Genomic DNA, 13,920 nt, shown 5'->3' on the forward strand with positions numbered 1-13,920 from the left:
CTTTTTAGGCATATTTCTCTAGTTTACAGTGATTTCGTTTCAAGAACGAAATAATACTTTTCTAGAGGTTTTTGGTGTGTTGAACTTGGATCCGAAAGCAGAATTTTTAGAACAGCTCGCGTTCTCATTTAAAGAATTCCCCTAGCACCTGTATGGCTATGTGAAGTTAGTGCGCCCAACCTGCCTGGTTCGATTGCCCTAGGTTAGCCCAAGAATTTTTTTTCTAAAATTATTACAGAATTATTTTTTTTTTCACCTCAAAAATCAGAAAAAAAAAATATTTTTTTTATTCAGTGTAAAAATTGCTGCTTTTGCACTACGGTTCGTTTGCCCAATGATAGTCCAGGATATCAAAACTTTTTCTGTCTTTATTGCACTATTTTTTTCAAAAGATACTATAAAAAACTTTTTTCATATCAGAAATCGAAAAAAAATTATGATTTTTTTATTTCTGTGAAAAAGTCGTTAGCTTAAAATCTTGGTTTGTTTGCCAAAGGTTAGCTCAGGATAGCCCAACGTTTATTTTTACTATCATACCCTTAGTTAAAAATTTATAGAAGCATTATTTTGAATTCACATAAAAAAAAATAGTACTCATACACCCCAGTGACTCTATTAATTTAGAAAAAAGTAAATTCACTGGTGTCGGTACTGCATCTTAAATATTATTTATTGGACTTAGAATTTTTACTTGATTGAATGTGGTCCATATAACATTTTTGTTAAGAAGATTAAGTTGATTTGTTTTATTTCACTACAAAAAAAAAATATTTTTCATTTTTCGAGTGTAAAAACTAAAAATCATTGATTTTTTTTGGTTTGCCATAATGATAACTAAAAAAAGCTTCATGCTAAATATAATCTATCCAAACTTTTTTCAAAAGTAACAACAAATATATAATGGTGTGTGAGGGGATTTCTTTTTCAGTACACGAATAGTACTTTTTAAACCTTTCTCAAATATAATTTTTTTTTTTAATTTACCAATCTTTTAAAAAAATTGTTATTTTTACACTTTTTCTCAGCTAACCATGATAATTAATAAAATTGATGCATTGCTTTTCTAGTTATAAAAAGAACCTTTTCGGACAATATCAAATTTTGAATTCCGGTTTAAAAGGGTGTATTTTACTGAACAGACACAGTTTACTTTTGAAAGTAAAAGAAAACAGTATATTGTAAAGTAAAGTATTGCATATTGTTAGTTGTGAATACAAGTCGTGATTTAAATAAAGTGTGTTTATTTGAGCGGAATAAAAGGAAATTGAATTGAAATAAAGTGTGAATTTATTTGAGCGGAAAGTTGAAAATAAAACTTAACGAAATAAGAAACAATAAAACATTACACTATCTATGCACCTTTTCTTTACTTTAATTGTAAACATTAGAATTTATACTTTAATTCAACATCAATGAATTTGACGTGTTTTTTTTTTTCTAAGGAAACATGTTTGTCTTGGTAAAAATGAATACATACGTTATTCATGCAATAGATATTTAAACAAAAAAAACTTATGTCCAAAAATAATAATAATACTAGAGATAAAAAATTTGTGTTATTTTTTGTGATTAGAAATAAAGATTTTCTATTTAACCTTGGACTTATTAGCAAAATAATGAAACTAAATTTGCACAGATAGATGCATGATAGGAAAAAAAGCTTAGCTTCTCTTTTCTTCGGCAGCTAAATTAATCTTTAAAACAGCTGATGGTATTGCATAAGCTGGATGTATGGCTAAATGAAGATGTAGAGTAGAACACTAGGTCAGATTGCCAAAACAGTGTTGAATTGGTATTTGAAGATAAAGCATTTTACTTTAAGAAGATTCTTTTTTTATATTTTTTTTGTGTTTCAAAATGATTACTTTAGTGATGATTTTGGCAATTGCCATAATTTATTTATTTAAATTATTACCAAGAATTAAAAATTTTGCTCGTATTTTTAAATTTGCAAAAACACTTGGAGGACCCAGTCCCATGGAGTTAATGGAAAACATGAAGGAAGGAAGTAAGTTTAAATACCTAAACTAACAACAACCAAATGTATTCTTTACAACCCCAATCATTGTGTCGTAAAACAAAAGTGAGATAGGAATATTCCTAAATAAATGCAACTTTATTTCAAAAAGTGCTTGCATAATCAAAATTCTTGAATGAATTTTTGAACTTTTTGCACTCATGCATTCATTTTTCAAAACCACGAGGTTTCAGATGATAAACAAATTTAAAAATGATCTCAATGAAAACCTGAGATTATCAGTTCAACTGATAACAAAACCATTCATTGCAAAGTTTGTAATTTCTTTTTCTTTGATTTTTTGATCAGAATGACAAAATAAAACATGAATTATGATCCACCTACATTACAGTGAGCATCCTGATACCCGATCGTGTTTTAGTTTTTTGAAATTGACAAAATAGTGGAGACACAAAAATAGGCCGTTAATTAATGCGATAAATATTTGAATTTTTACAATTGGGACATTTCACGTCAAACCGTCAAATTTGTTCATATTTGTTATATATATATACTAGCTGACTATTTATTACTATTTATTTCTATTTTCGACTTTGTAATTTGTCATAATTCCCAATACAAAAAGGAAATCAAAACTTGAAAAGTTCGTCCAATTAATTTAAAAATATTCACTTTTAAAATTAAAAAAAAGTGGCCTATGTTAAAAACGTTTTTTAAGTTTTTTAATTTACCATTGTGAAGCTTGTAGTGAATGTAGCGTTATGTGTGATATATCAAATGGAAGGTAATATTATCAGGATGCTCAATAAAGATAAATCAAATTTTTGTAAGCTCCAGATCAAAAGATGTAACGTGTTGAAAAATAGAGTTTTATTTTACCGTTATTTCAAATTTGTTATTACAAAATTAATTGAAACTATGAACAAATATAGTCTTACCCATTATCTATCTACACTGTAAATTTCATTCATTTATCTATTGAAGAAAAAAAGATAAAAATAAAAAACTGTTAAAAACGGCCAAGAAACTTGGGACAAAAAAAAAATTGTTTTTCCCGTTATTCGGTCAAAAATCATTTTAAAAATTCAAAAGTTTGTACATGCATGCGCATGATTAAAACCTATATTTCCTATAAATTTGAGATTTTTTGCAGACTTTTAAAAATTCCAAAAAAATAAAAAAACTACTCAAAAATGTCCCTAAAAATTAGGTTGTTTTTCAAAAATTTTTATTTCAAAATACAGGGCCTATGAAAAAAATCCGTTTTAGACCCCTAATTTTTTTTTAAATATCTTTCTCATGGTGTAACTCAAATTTCTGTGCAAAATTTTGCGTACCTCTAATTAGTCTTTTTTCGAAGGTCTATGACTGCAAAAAAAACCCTCACAACTTGGTTTTGAAATTTTTTTGAATTTTTTCAATACCTTTTTTAACAATTGAATAAATTTGTCTATCATTTAAAAAAAAAGTCAACTCTTTACGACTTACCGTTTAGAAAATAGCCTCTTTTTTCAATGTCGTGTTACCCCTATTTACCCTATAAAATCTTGAATTTTTTTTGCCTTAAACATTCTCCTCTTATGCCTCTTTGATTTAAAAAAAAAATTAAGAAAATGAGTCAGTCTGTGTGGCCGGTTAGCGAACGTACACAAAACCAAACTTTAATATATATAATAGATTGCTCAATCGATTCGAAATATATACCTGGAACGATTTTGAATTTTAAGGCCAGATAGTGTAGTTTTGGGCTTCTAAAGTTTTGAAAAACTGTGGGGATGAGTTCAATTGAAAAATTTAAATAAATTAAACGAAGGGGTAACGATATTCTTTTAATGATGGATTAAATAGAAAATTAGACGTTCTTTTCAAATATAAATTCTAATGTCGTTTTTGATTGGAAGCGTCCGGAATCATTCAGAAGCCTTCTGAAAGCGTTTTATTCGCACGAATATGACAGCAGAAAGCTTCTCAGAAGAGAAATTCTCTTCTCGATTTAAAATCGGAATTCACTCGAAAAGCACTAATACACAAATATTTAAAAGTCAAATTAATCACTCAATCAATATTTTTTTTATTTTTTGAAATATATTAATTTTTTTCCGAAATAAATTTTTTTATTAATTTTCAAACTTACTTAAAATATTTTGGAAACCAATTTCACTATTAATTTCTTCAACATTACCAATTTTAAAAAAATTAAAAACATTTCATTTGAAAGAAAAATAAATTAAAATAGATATTTGACATTTGAAATTTAAAAGAAAATACACAAACACAAAAAAAAAAACAGAATTGAGTGGAAGCGATTTGACCTGTTCCATTCGATTTCAGAATGAGTGAATGCTTGAGTGAAAATAATCGAAAACGACATAAACCAGAAATCGATTAATGTCGTTTTCGATTGGTTTCACTCAAGGATTCACTCATTCTAAAATCAAATGGAACAGGTCAAATCGCTTCCACTCAATTCTGTTTTTTTTTTGTGTTTGTGTGTTTTTCTTTTAAATTTCAAATGTCAAATATTTATATTAATTTATTTTTCTTTCAAATGAAATGTTTTAAATTTTTAAAAATTGGTTATGTTCAAGAAATTAATAGGGAAGCTGGTTTCCAAAATATTTTAAGTAGGGGAAAGGTGCGAACAGTGAGACAGTGCAAACAGTGAGACAATCCATTTTTCTCTTTCCTGAAAATAAGCACAGTAACGCCAGTTTGGGTCAAAACGTTTATTTCCCCGTCTGCGTCTTTTAATATTGTCCCGACTAAATTAAAGCTGTCCATTTTCCAACACCGTAAAATATCACACAAAATCAGGTGAAAGTAGTTTTTGGAGTGTTATAAAAAGAGTGTATAACACAAAAAAATCTGGTTAGTGGAGAGAACTTTTTTTACGTATGTATTATATTTATATGTTCTTTCATAAAAAAATATCATGTAATTAGAATTCCTTCTCGTTTTTTGTAATTTTATATTTTTCCGAAAAATGACAAAAAGTAAACAGTGAGACATTATTAAAAAGCAAACAGTGAGACATAGATTTTAAAAAAAGCAAACAGTGAGACATAAGATTTAAAAAAAAAATCTATTATTTTAGCATGACTTCAATATGATTTCGTAATGTTTTTTCTTTCCTTTTTTTGGCTTTTTGTTACATTTTTTGAAAAAATGGGTCAAAGTAACATAAATTTATTAATTATATACTTGTCAATTACCAAATTATTTGACGTTTTCGTTAATTTTTTTTTCACCTAAGAATGTCTCACTGATCGCACCCTTTGCAAACAGTGAGACGTTTTGACTTTTTCTACATTTTAGTCCAATGTGATGCTCTCATTCATTCTTTAACTACAAGTTTTTTTGCAACATTAAGATAAAATATGTCTTAAACTGACTTCAAAGTTTCGTTACATTATCTTGAAAACATTCTAAGATATACCAATTTAAAAAAAGGGTGTCTCACTGTTCGCACCTTTCCCCTAAATTTAAAAATGAATTAAAAAATTTGTTTCGGAAAAAAATTAATTTATGTCAAAAAATAAAAAAAATATTGATTGAGTGATTAATTTGACTTTTAAATTTTCGTGTATTAGTGCTTCTCGAGTGAATTCCGTTTTTAAATTGAGAAGAGAATTTCTCTTCTGAGAAGCGTTCTGCCTGTCATATTCGTGCGAATAAAATGCTTTCAGAAGGCTTCTGAATAATGCCGGACGCTGCCGGAGAGCCAATCGAAAACGACATAATTTTTTTGATAGAAAACCGGAAGTTGACATTTAAAATCCAAATTTAAAAAACTTCGACAGTTTTGATATTTTTTTAGATAGCCTTTTGTAGAGAATTATATTTCCTATAAGAATAATGAAAACAGCATAAGTATTGCTCTAAATAAAAAAAGCATATACAAATCAAATAAGCCCAGCATTTTTTAAGGAAATTTAATTTTTTAAAAATTTATTTAGAGCATTACTTATGCCTTTCTTAGCCCAAAAAAAGATACAACAAAAAAAATCTCAAAAAATCTAGGTTTTTGATTTTTCGTATGTTTATTGTTTTGGTATGGTATTTTTTTGTTCAATATTAAAAAAAAATCATTTGTGCAATTCACACGTGGTAGAAGTGAAACCTTAAAAAATCATTTTTCTTGCAAAAAAAAATCGAAAAAGGCTACCTTTTTTATTCTATCTCCTTTAAATTCACCCACCTATAATAAATTTTATATCACCCGAAAGCTTATTGTTTCAGCTCAAAATATTTATATCGACCATGTCTATACAGCATCTACAAAAAGAGCTAGAATTTTTTGAACCCAATCAATTTTTTCATCAAAAAAGTACAAAAATCAATTTTTCTTCTCTCATTAAATCTATTTTTTTTAAATGACAACCTATGATAAATTTTATATCATCTGAAAGCTTATTTCACTTTTTATATGACGTATCAATCATATTTCTACCATGCCTACAAAAAAAGTAAGAATTTTTTAAAGCCAACTAGGTATGTTGAAATTAGAAACTGAGATAACGGTACTTCCTACACTGGTGGCTGGTCATCGGCAACAGATCTCCACAGGTGTTTTGAGGTATTTTTCAATTTTTTTAATTTAAGATTGTGTAACTTGTAGAGCACGTACCGTTATGTGTGATATATCAAATAAAAGGTTATCAGCATGCGTATTAAAGTTAAATCAAATTTGTGTGTGCACTAGATCAAAAGATATAACGTTTTAAAAAAAGAACATCTTTGTACCGTTATCTCAGAATTTTGAATATGAAATTAATTGAAATTTTATACAATTATAGTTTATTTAATTACCTATCTACAGTACAAATTTCATTCATCTATCTATTAAAACAAAAAAGTTATAACAAGTTGAATGTTCGTGTCGCGTTTTCGTTTCATAATGTTTTAAATCACTACGATACTAAAGAAGTTTTCACTTAAAAAAAAAAAAAACATTATTCAGATAGGAAATTTTATTCTATACAAAAAGTGTGAATGCAATACTGCAAATTTTGCTTTGTTTTCGAGATATAGTGAAAAACTCAAAATAGGTTGCTTTAATGCACTTTTAAAACTGGATATGTAATATGCTTAAGAATGTGCTCTTTACAATTTTGTTATCAGATTTTTCCTATCGTTTACCGTTACTGAGATAATTAGCTTTAATTTTGTCATATGTGATGTTACATAAGTAATGATTTGTGTTTGTCGTAAAAAATGAGTTTGCGACAAACTCATTTTGTGTAAAAACCACGATAATTTGAAAGCCAAAACAAATAAGAGAGTTTTGAATAAAAAAGTAAGAAGAAAATGTCCCACAAAAAAATTCTATTAAAAATTAAAAAAAAACATCATCGCTGTGTTTTTTTGTAACGCAAACCTTAAAATGCGATTTTCCAGAATTCGAAAATTGGCGTTTACGACAAAACAATTCTCGGGCTACGCGACGACCTGTAGCAACCCCTTGAACTATATTTAAAACGAGCTCTTAGATTTTTACCTAATTTCTATGAATTGAATATCGATGAACAATTATACATTATTTACATTCAGTAATTACCAACAAAAAATTCTCTAACTAGTGTCGTGCAGTATGCATTTAAAAGACTACACACGAAATTTGGTAATTCTATTATCGAGTGTCTTCTATTTCTCGTCATTTACCTGGAATCCTATCATGAGTCTATTTAGTAGTCTATTTAATTCATCTGGTTTAAGTCAGTGAATTATTTTTGCTTTGGTTTATTTTAACATTGCTACTACACATTGTTTTATTAATCTTTGTTTATATATTATTCATTATGTTGTTTTCTTTCAAGAGTGGCAATTACCATTCTATTTGTTTACCAAAATCAAGTGTAGGTATTCCAAACGGCCGCCTATGCTTAGTTTTTTTTTCTACATTGTTAATGTTTAAATTCTTTTTTTTTTTTATTGTTTTATATACTTACTTACTTCTGCCGTTGTAAATTTTCTGCACGTGAAATCATTTTCTTTCTGTTATCAACCACCGAGTACTAAACATTGGCAATAATCATTTCAGTTAAGTATTATAAATGTTAATTTCATTTTTCGATACACGGACAAAAAGTAACGCCAGGGATCATTTTACTTCTGGTATATTTAATCATAATATAGTTAAATATACCAGAAATCAGTTAAATATAACAGAAATAAAGTTATACTTTCCAGATGTAAAATTATTTCTGCGTTATTTTTTCAGTTTACCTATGGAATTGCCTGCAAATATCCTTTGTCTTCGTGATTATTGAATCTTCAACAGTAAGAGAAAAGATAAATCTCCTTAGATGACATCTCTCCTGGTCCTAATGACTGTTATTTTTCTTAAATGTCAGTCTTTAGTGTCAATAAAATCGTTTACTTCTTCTCACGAGATTATTTCAGTCCTTTATGTCTAATTACTTGGAAGGACTCTTTATCTTCAAGAAAGACAATAGGAATGAAATATCAAAAGGACGATAGCCTTTTGCCAAGCTTTCCTGTATTCCTAAAATTTTTGAAAGGATTGTTTACGACTCTATATATGTACATAACATTAGACTGATTCAACAATTTTTTTTTTTTTTTTTGTTCAAAGCATTGTTGAAAATATTGTTGGAAATGACGAAAAAAAAATACCTACTGTAAAAGTTTCAGCCCTTATTGTTAACATTAAGTACCGCCGCATCGCAAATATCTATTTCCCATACGATTTGTATGGGAAAGATTGTGTATTTGTGTTTTGACAAAAATCATTTTCTTTTATAAAAGTCCGTTCTACAAAAAAGCTCTTATTAATTTTTTTACTTGCGATATAGGTACTATAGGGCAAGTTTAGGATTCGTAAAAAAAATCGAACTCGAGATAACAATTTTACATGACATTACGATGATGGAGAATGCCAAAAAAGTGGGTCCGGCAATTCTGTCTGTCTGTCTGTCTGTCTGTCTGTCTGTCTGTCTGTCCGTCTGTCTCTATCTGGAGCTGCAGCCTAAACGAGTGAAGTGATTTTCTTCAAACTTGGTAGTTAGCAGTTTTTGGTGATTCCCTAGAGGGGAAATTGAAATTTTTTTTTTATGACCAAAACTAACGGTACCTGCCATATAACGGAAATAGAAAAGTTAATTTTTTTCAAAAACGGCTCTAACGATTTTGATTAAAATTTTTGTGTGTAATACTACACATAAGGGCCAACTTTTTAAATAAAAAAAATATTTTTTGTACCGTTATTAACGGTACCTGTCATAGAACGGTTTTTTTCGTTTCTGAATATCTCGTACAAAATTAACCCGATTTAAATGAAAATTTTTATACAAAAGTGTGTAAGTAAAGATAATATTAAAATTTTAGAAAATTTTCAAAAAACGCATTTTTGGTTTTTTAAAAAATATTTCAAAATTTTTTTTTGAAAAATCAATTTTTTGAAAACGGATCAATGAAAAATTTTGAAATTTAGTTTTTATGTGTAAATTAATTATTTCTTCAAAATGGCATACCAACTTTTTTTTTGAGAAATGTTAAAAAAATTTTATATATAAAAAATTATTTTTTTAAAAAACGGCTCCTACAATTTTCAAAATTTTTTTTCTAAAAATACCTTTTTATACGAGAAATAAAATGGCATATTTGTTTTTTTTTTTAAGATATTTTAAAACGGAGTTTTATTAATTATAAAAACAGATTTAATTTTTTTATACTATTTATGAAATTTCTTCAAAATATCGAATTTTAAATTTCTTGAATAAAAAGCTTTAACATTATAGTTACTTTAAGCATAAGAGCAAGTACGTGCGACCCCAGTCGTGCAATTTATTTTATTTACCCCCACGTTTCGAAGTTATTCAACTTTAAAATATGTATAAAAAGTAATTTTTTCTCATTTTTTTCCGATTTTTTGACGAAATTATTAGGTTTTTCAAAAAATTTGGCAAAATTTTCGAATATTTGTATTCTATGTAGTGTTTTGGTTTCACAGATCCTTTTATATAACTCTCAAACCCCTAATACTCTCATATTAGATTTCTTCAATAAATTCGAATTATTCATTTTTTCAACTAAAAATTATTTTAATTCGCGTCCGTTTTTTTTTAAATTTTATAAATGCAATTTTGTAGAGCGTTTAATTGTATACAAATCGTATGGGAAATAGAAATTTGCGATGCGGCGGTACTTAATGTTAACAATAAGGGCTGAAACTTTTACAATATATTTTTTCGTCATTTCCAACAAAATTTTCAACAATGCTTTGAACAAAAAAAAAATTTTTTTTTGAATCAGTCTAATATACATACATACATTCAATGTAAATCCATCATTTCTCCTCTACACCATGGTTTTCGATAATTCGTGGTTGGCTTTAAAACTAATGAATACAATGAAATCGTTCGATAAAATCTCCAATTAATTATATAGTCCTTCCTCCGGAATTGATATTCGATCTGTATATTAAACTCGGTATTTTTTGTTTGCTTTATTCAATAGAACTTTTATACTGGCTACGAGATCTTCGCAAAAAATATGGCTCCAGATATCGCATTTGGTTTGGCAAGGAACTTACACTTTTCTTAACCGAACCAGAGGATGTTAAATACATGCTTGGCAGCAATCAAATGATATACAAATCTGCAAACTATAGAATTGCAGAACCATGGTTGGGTAAAGGACTTCTAACCAGTGGCGGTGATTTATGGCATAGAAGAAGGAAAATGTTGACACCAGCTTTTCACTTTAAAATGTTGGGTGAATTTAAACAACCGATGGAAGAAAATTGTAAAATTTTTTTGGAAAAACTTGAGGAAAAAGCTAATGGTGAAGTTTTTGATATTTTTCCGCATATAACTCTTTTGGCTTTGGATATAATTTGTGAGACTGCCATGGGCGTGCAAAAAAATGCTCAACTTGAAAGTACTTCTGAATATGTTACTGCTGTACAAAAGTATTGGGAAATTCTATAAGTTTTAAAGAGTGAATTTCTTATTCCTATTTTTTTTTTTCCAGCATTTGTCGGGTATTTCATAGGCAATGTTATTCACCATGGAAAAGATTTGATTCCTTGTTTAGGTTTACAAATGACTACCAAGAACGGAAACGTTGTTTGGGTATTCTTCATGGAGAAACTAAGAGGGTTATTGATATGCGTAAAAAAGCACTTAAAGATGTTGATGATGATGTTGGTAAGAGAGCTTTTTATTGGCAGCTATGAGGTCTTTTTTGTTAACTATATTCTTTTCTTTGAAGGAAATAATAATGATATTGGTATCAAAAAACGATTAGCATTTTTAGATATCCTGCTATTAGCTCAAGCGGACGGAGCTGATTTGACTGATGACGAAATTCGAGAAGAAGTTGATACTTTTATGTTTGAAGTAAGAAATTCTTAAAAAGGTATATATTTTTTTAAATAAATGTTAATCATTTTCAGGGTCATGATACCGTAAGTTCAGCTCTAGCATTTGCTATCTTTTTACTATCTCAAAATAAAGAAGAACAACAAAAAGCTTACGAAGAAGCTGTAGCGCTAGAGGGCAAAGAAAAAGAATCTATGAAATATCTTGAAGCTGTGATCAAAGAAACACTCCGATTATATCCTTCAGTGCCATTATATGGCAGAATGATCCATGAGGATTATTATATTGGCGATCTTCTGGTACCAAGAGGTGTAACTATAAGTCATTTGGCTTTCGTGGTGCATAGAAGTGAAAAACATTTTCCTGAACCAGAACGATTCAATCCTGAGAGATTTTTGGTTGACGAAAGTAATATGCATCCGTATTCTTTTATTGGATTTAGTGCTGGGCCAAGGAATTGTATTGGTAATTTAAAACAAAACAAGTTTTTTTGGTCGTCTTTTTATATCTTCTCATTTTCAGGTCAAAAGTTTGCCATGTTGGAATTAAAGGTTACTTTAGCAAATGTGTTAAGAGCCTATGAACTTTTGCCTGCGGAAGGCTTTGAACCGATACTATTACCCGAGATAGTTATCAAAAGTAAAAATGGAATTCAAGTGAGACTAAGGAAACGCTGACGAAGATACAAAATTGCTAATGGAACTTTTGGAAAAGCAAAAATATGATTCTCATGTTTATTTAATTTAATAGTTAATTTTTAAGAATAACTTACTTAAATTTGAAATATAAGTATTTTAGAAGAAACTTATAATAAATTTAAATATTTAAATCAAAATTGATTAATTTTTAACAAAAGAAACAAAAATTAGACTTATTAGGTACTCCGGAACAACCTAAGCACTAAGCATCAGGTTACTTGGAGAGCTACTGTATTTATTTATTTTTTGAAACACTTATTTCGACTGAATTCCTTCATGCATTTCTGAGGGAATGGTCACTTTTCAATATTTTTGGTTTAACTCGAAAGCAAATCTGAATTTAAAAATTTTCCCCATGACACTTTTTTTTAGGAAATTAATCTTCTTATATATAAAAATCTCATGTCGCAGTGTTTGTTATCAAACTCCTCCGAAACGGCTGGATCAATTTATATGAAATTTTGTACACGTACACATATCGGGTAGGTCTGAGAATCGGCCAACATCTATTTTTCATACACATAAATGGTAATGTTTATTTTGAGCCAAATTAATCGGAAAAAATGTGCAAATACAAAAAGTAGACGTACACCAGTCAAAAGGTCGGAAATAAGTGCATAACCAGAGGTACCCAATGTCTATTTTGATTTCATCAATCGATAGGGTCAATCTTAAAATCGTATATAATATTTATCAATGGTTTTGGTGTAACTTCATTGTATTTAGATAAGTAAATACAAAATGGCAGTCAGTTAAATTCAAATTCTAGTTTTTAAAAACACTTTGGTACCTATTATTTTTGTCTGACTAATTTTGTAGGCCTTAAATATTACTGCGATTGAAAGAAAAGCTCTTTACTATCAAAGATGACCTAGCAATTGAAAACAAAAATCGTGAATATTTCAGATTCCGTATCCGTATATCATGCCGCAAAAAATAAAGAAATATATTTTTTTCATAATTTTCTAATCGATCGAATAAATAATATTAAGTCAAAATTGCTTTAACAAATACTTACTTCATTATTTTAGAACCGATGCAATGCAAGTAATGGATAACAAAATAAAAAATTATTCAAGTCCTTTAAATTTTCTACAATTTAAAATAAAATTTAACTCTCTAAGACCTAAGAGAACCGAGAACTGTTTTTTTTTAAAGTAAGTTCTAAAAGACAAACGGATTTAGCAAAAAAGAATACCTTACCTCAAAATATTGCTTCAAAAACAGAAAAATAGTTTGTTTTTTAAGTTTTCTAACGGGAACATCTATGAAAAATCATGACGTCCTAGAGCAATCCTGACTTCAGATTCAGAATCCGCATACTAAAATGCTAAAGAAAAGTATAGTTCTACGAAAACAATAAAAAAAACAACATACTAATGAATTTGAGCTTTAAAAGACTCAAATCGCTTTATAAAACAAAATCAGAGTTTTTAGGGGCGTTTTTTAAAAACTAATTTTTTATAAACAATTTTTTGAAAAAAAAAAATAAATAAAGCTAGTATGCCATATTACCGTAAATATTATTTTAAATCAAAACTAAAATTAATAATAAAATCTTCCGATTTTGAAGATTTGATTTTTAAAAAAATTTATTTTTCAAACAAAAATAATTCAAATTTGTTGAATAAAAAATCCAAAAATCTACCTATTTTTTCAAAATCTAGCTTTAGATCAAAAGAATTAAAAAAAAAATTTTTTTTTAATATTCTATGGCAGGTCCCGTTAAGTACCTAATATTTTTTTTCGAAAATTTATTTAAAAGTAAGACGTTGGTTGTCTAAAACCTAACATTTGACGTAATATCATGTTTAATTGTTATCTAAATTTTTGTGTTTATAATTTCAAAATTCAAATTAAGATTTATTGAGACTTATAATTTCATATTTATGTAATACCT

The 13,920-nt window shown here is 28.0% G+C and overlaps 1 protein-coding gene across 1 annotated transcript; it reads left to right on the plus strand.

The window, feature by feature from the left end:
- The first annotated feature begins 1,797 nt into the window (after positions 1 to 1,797).
- On the plus strand, positions 1,798 to 12,121 carry LOC129911635 (probable cytochrome P450 4s3). The gene is made up of 6 exons (XM_055989492.1): positions 1,798 to 2,008; positions 10,457 to 10,910; positions 10,973 to 11,148; positions 11,213 to 11,340; positions 11,397 to 11,787; positions 11,845 to 12,121. Exons 1-6 carry the CDS (start codon positions 1,858 to 1,860, stop codon positions 11,997 to 11,999), a joined length of 1,455 nt encoding a protein of 484 aa, XP_055845467.1. The 5' UTR covers positions 1,798 to 1,857; the 3' UTR covers positions 12,000 to 12,121.
- The last annotated feature ends 1,799 nt before the right edge of the window (positions 12,122 to 13,920 follow it).

This window comes from Episyrphus balteatus, chromosome 2, assembly GCF_945859705.1.
Source record: "Episyrphus balteatus chromosome 2, idEpiBalt1.1, whole genome shotgun sequence".
In the NCBI taxonomy this organism is placed as follows: domain Eukaryota; kingdom Metazoa; phylum Arthropoda; class Insecta; order Diptera; family Syrphidae; genus Episyrphus; species Episyrphus balteatus.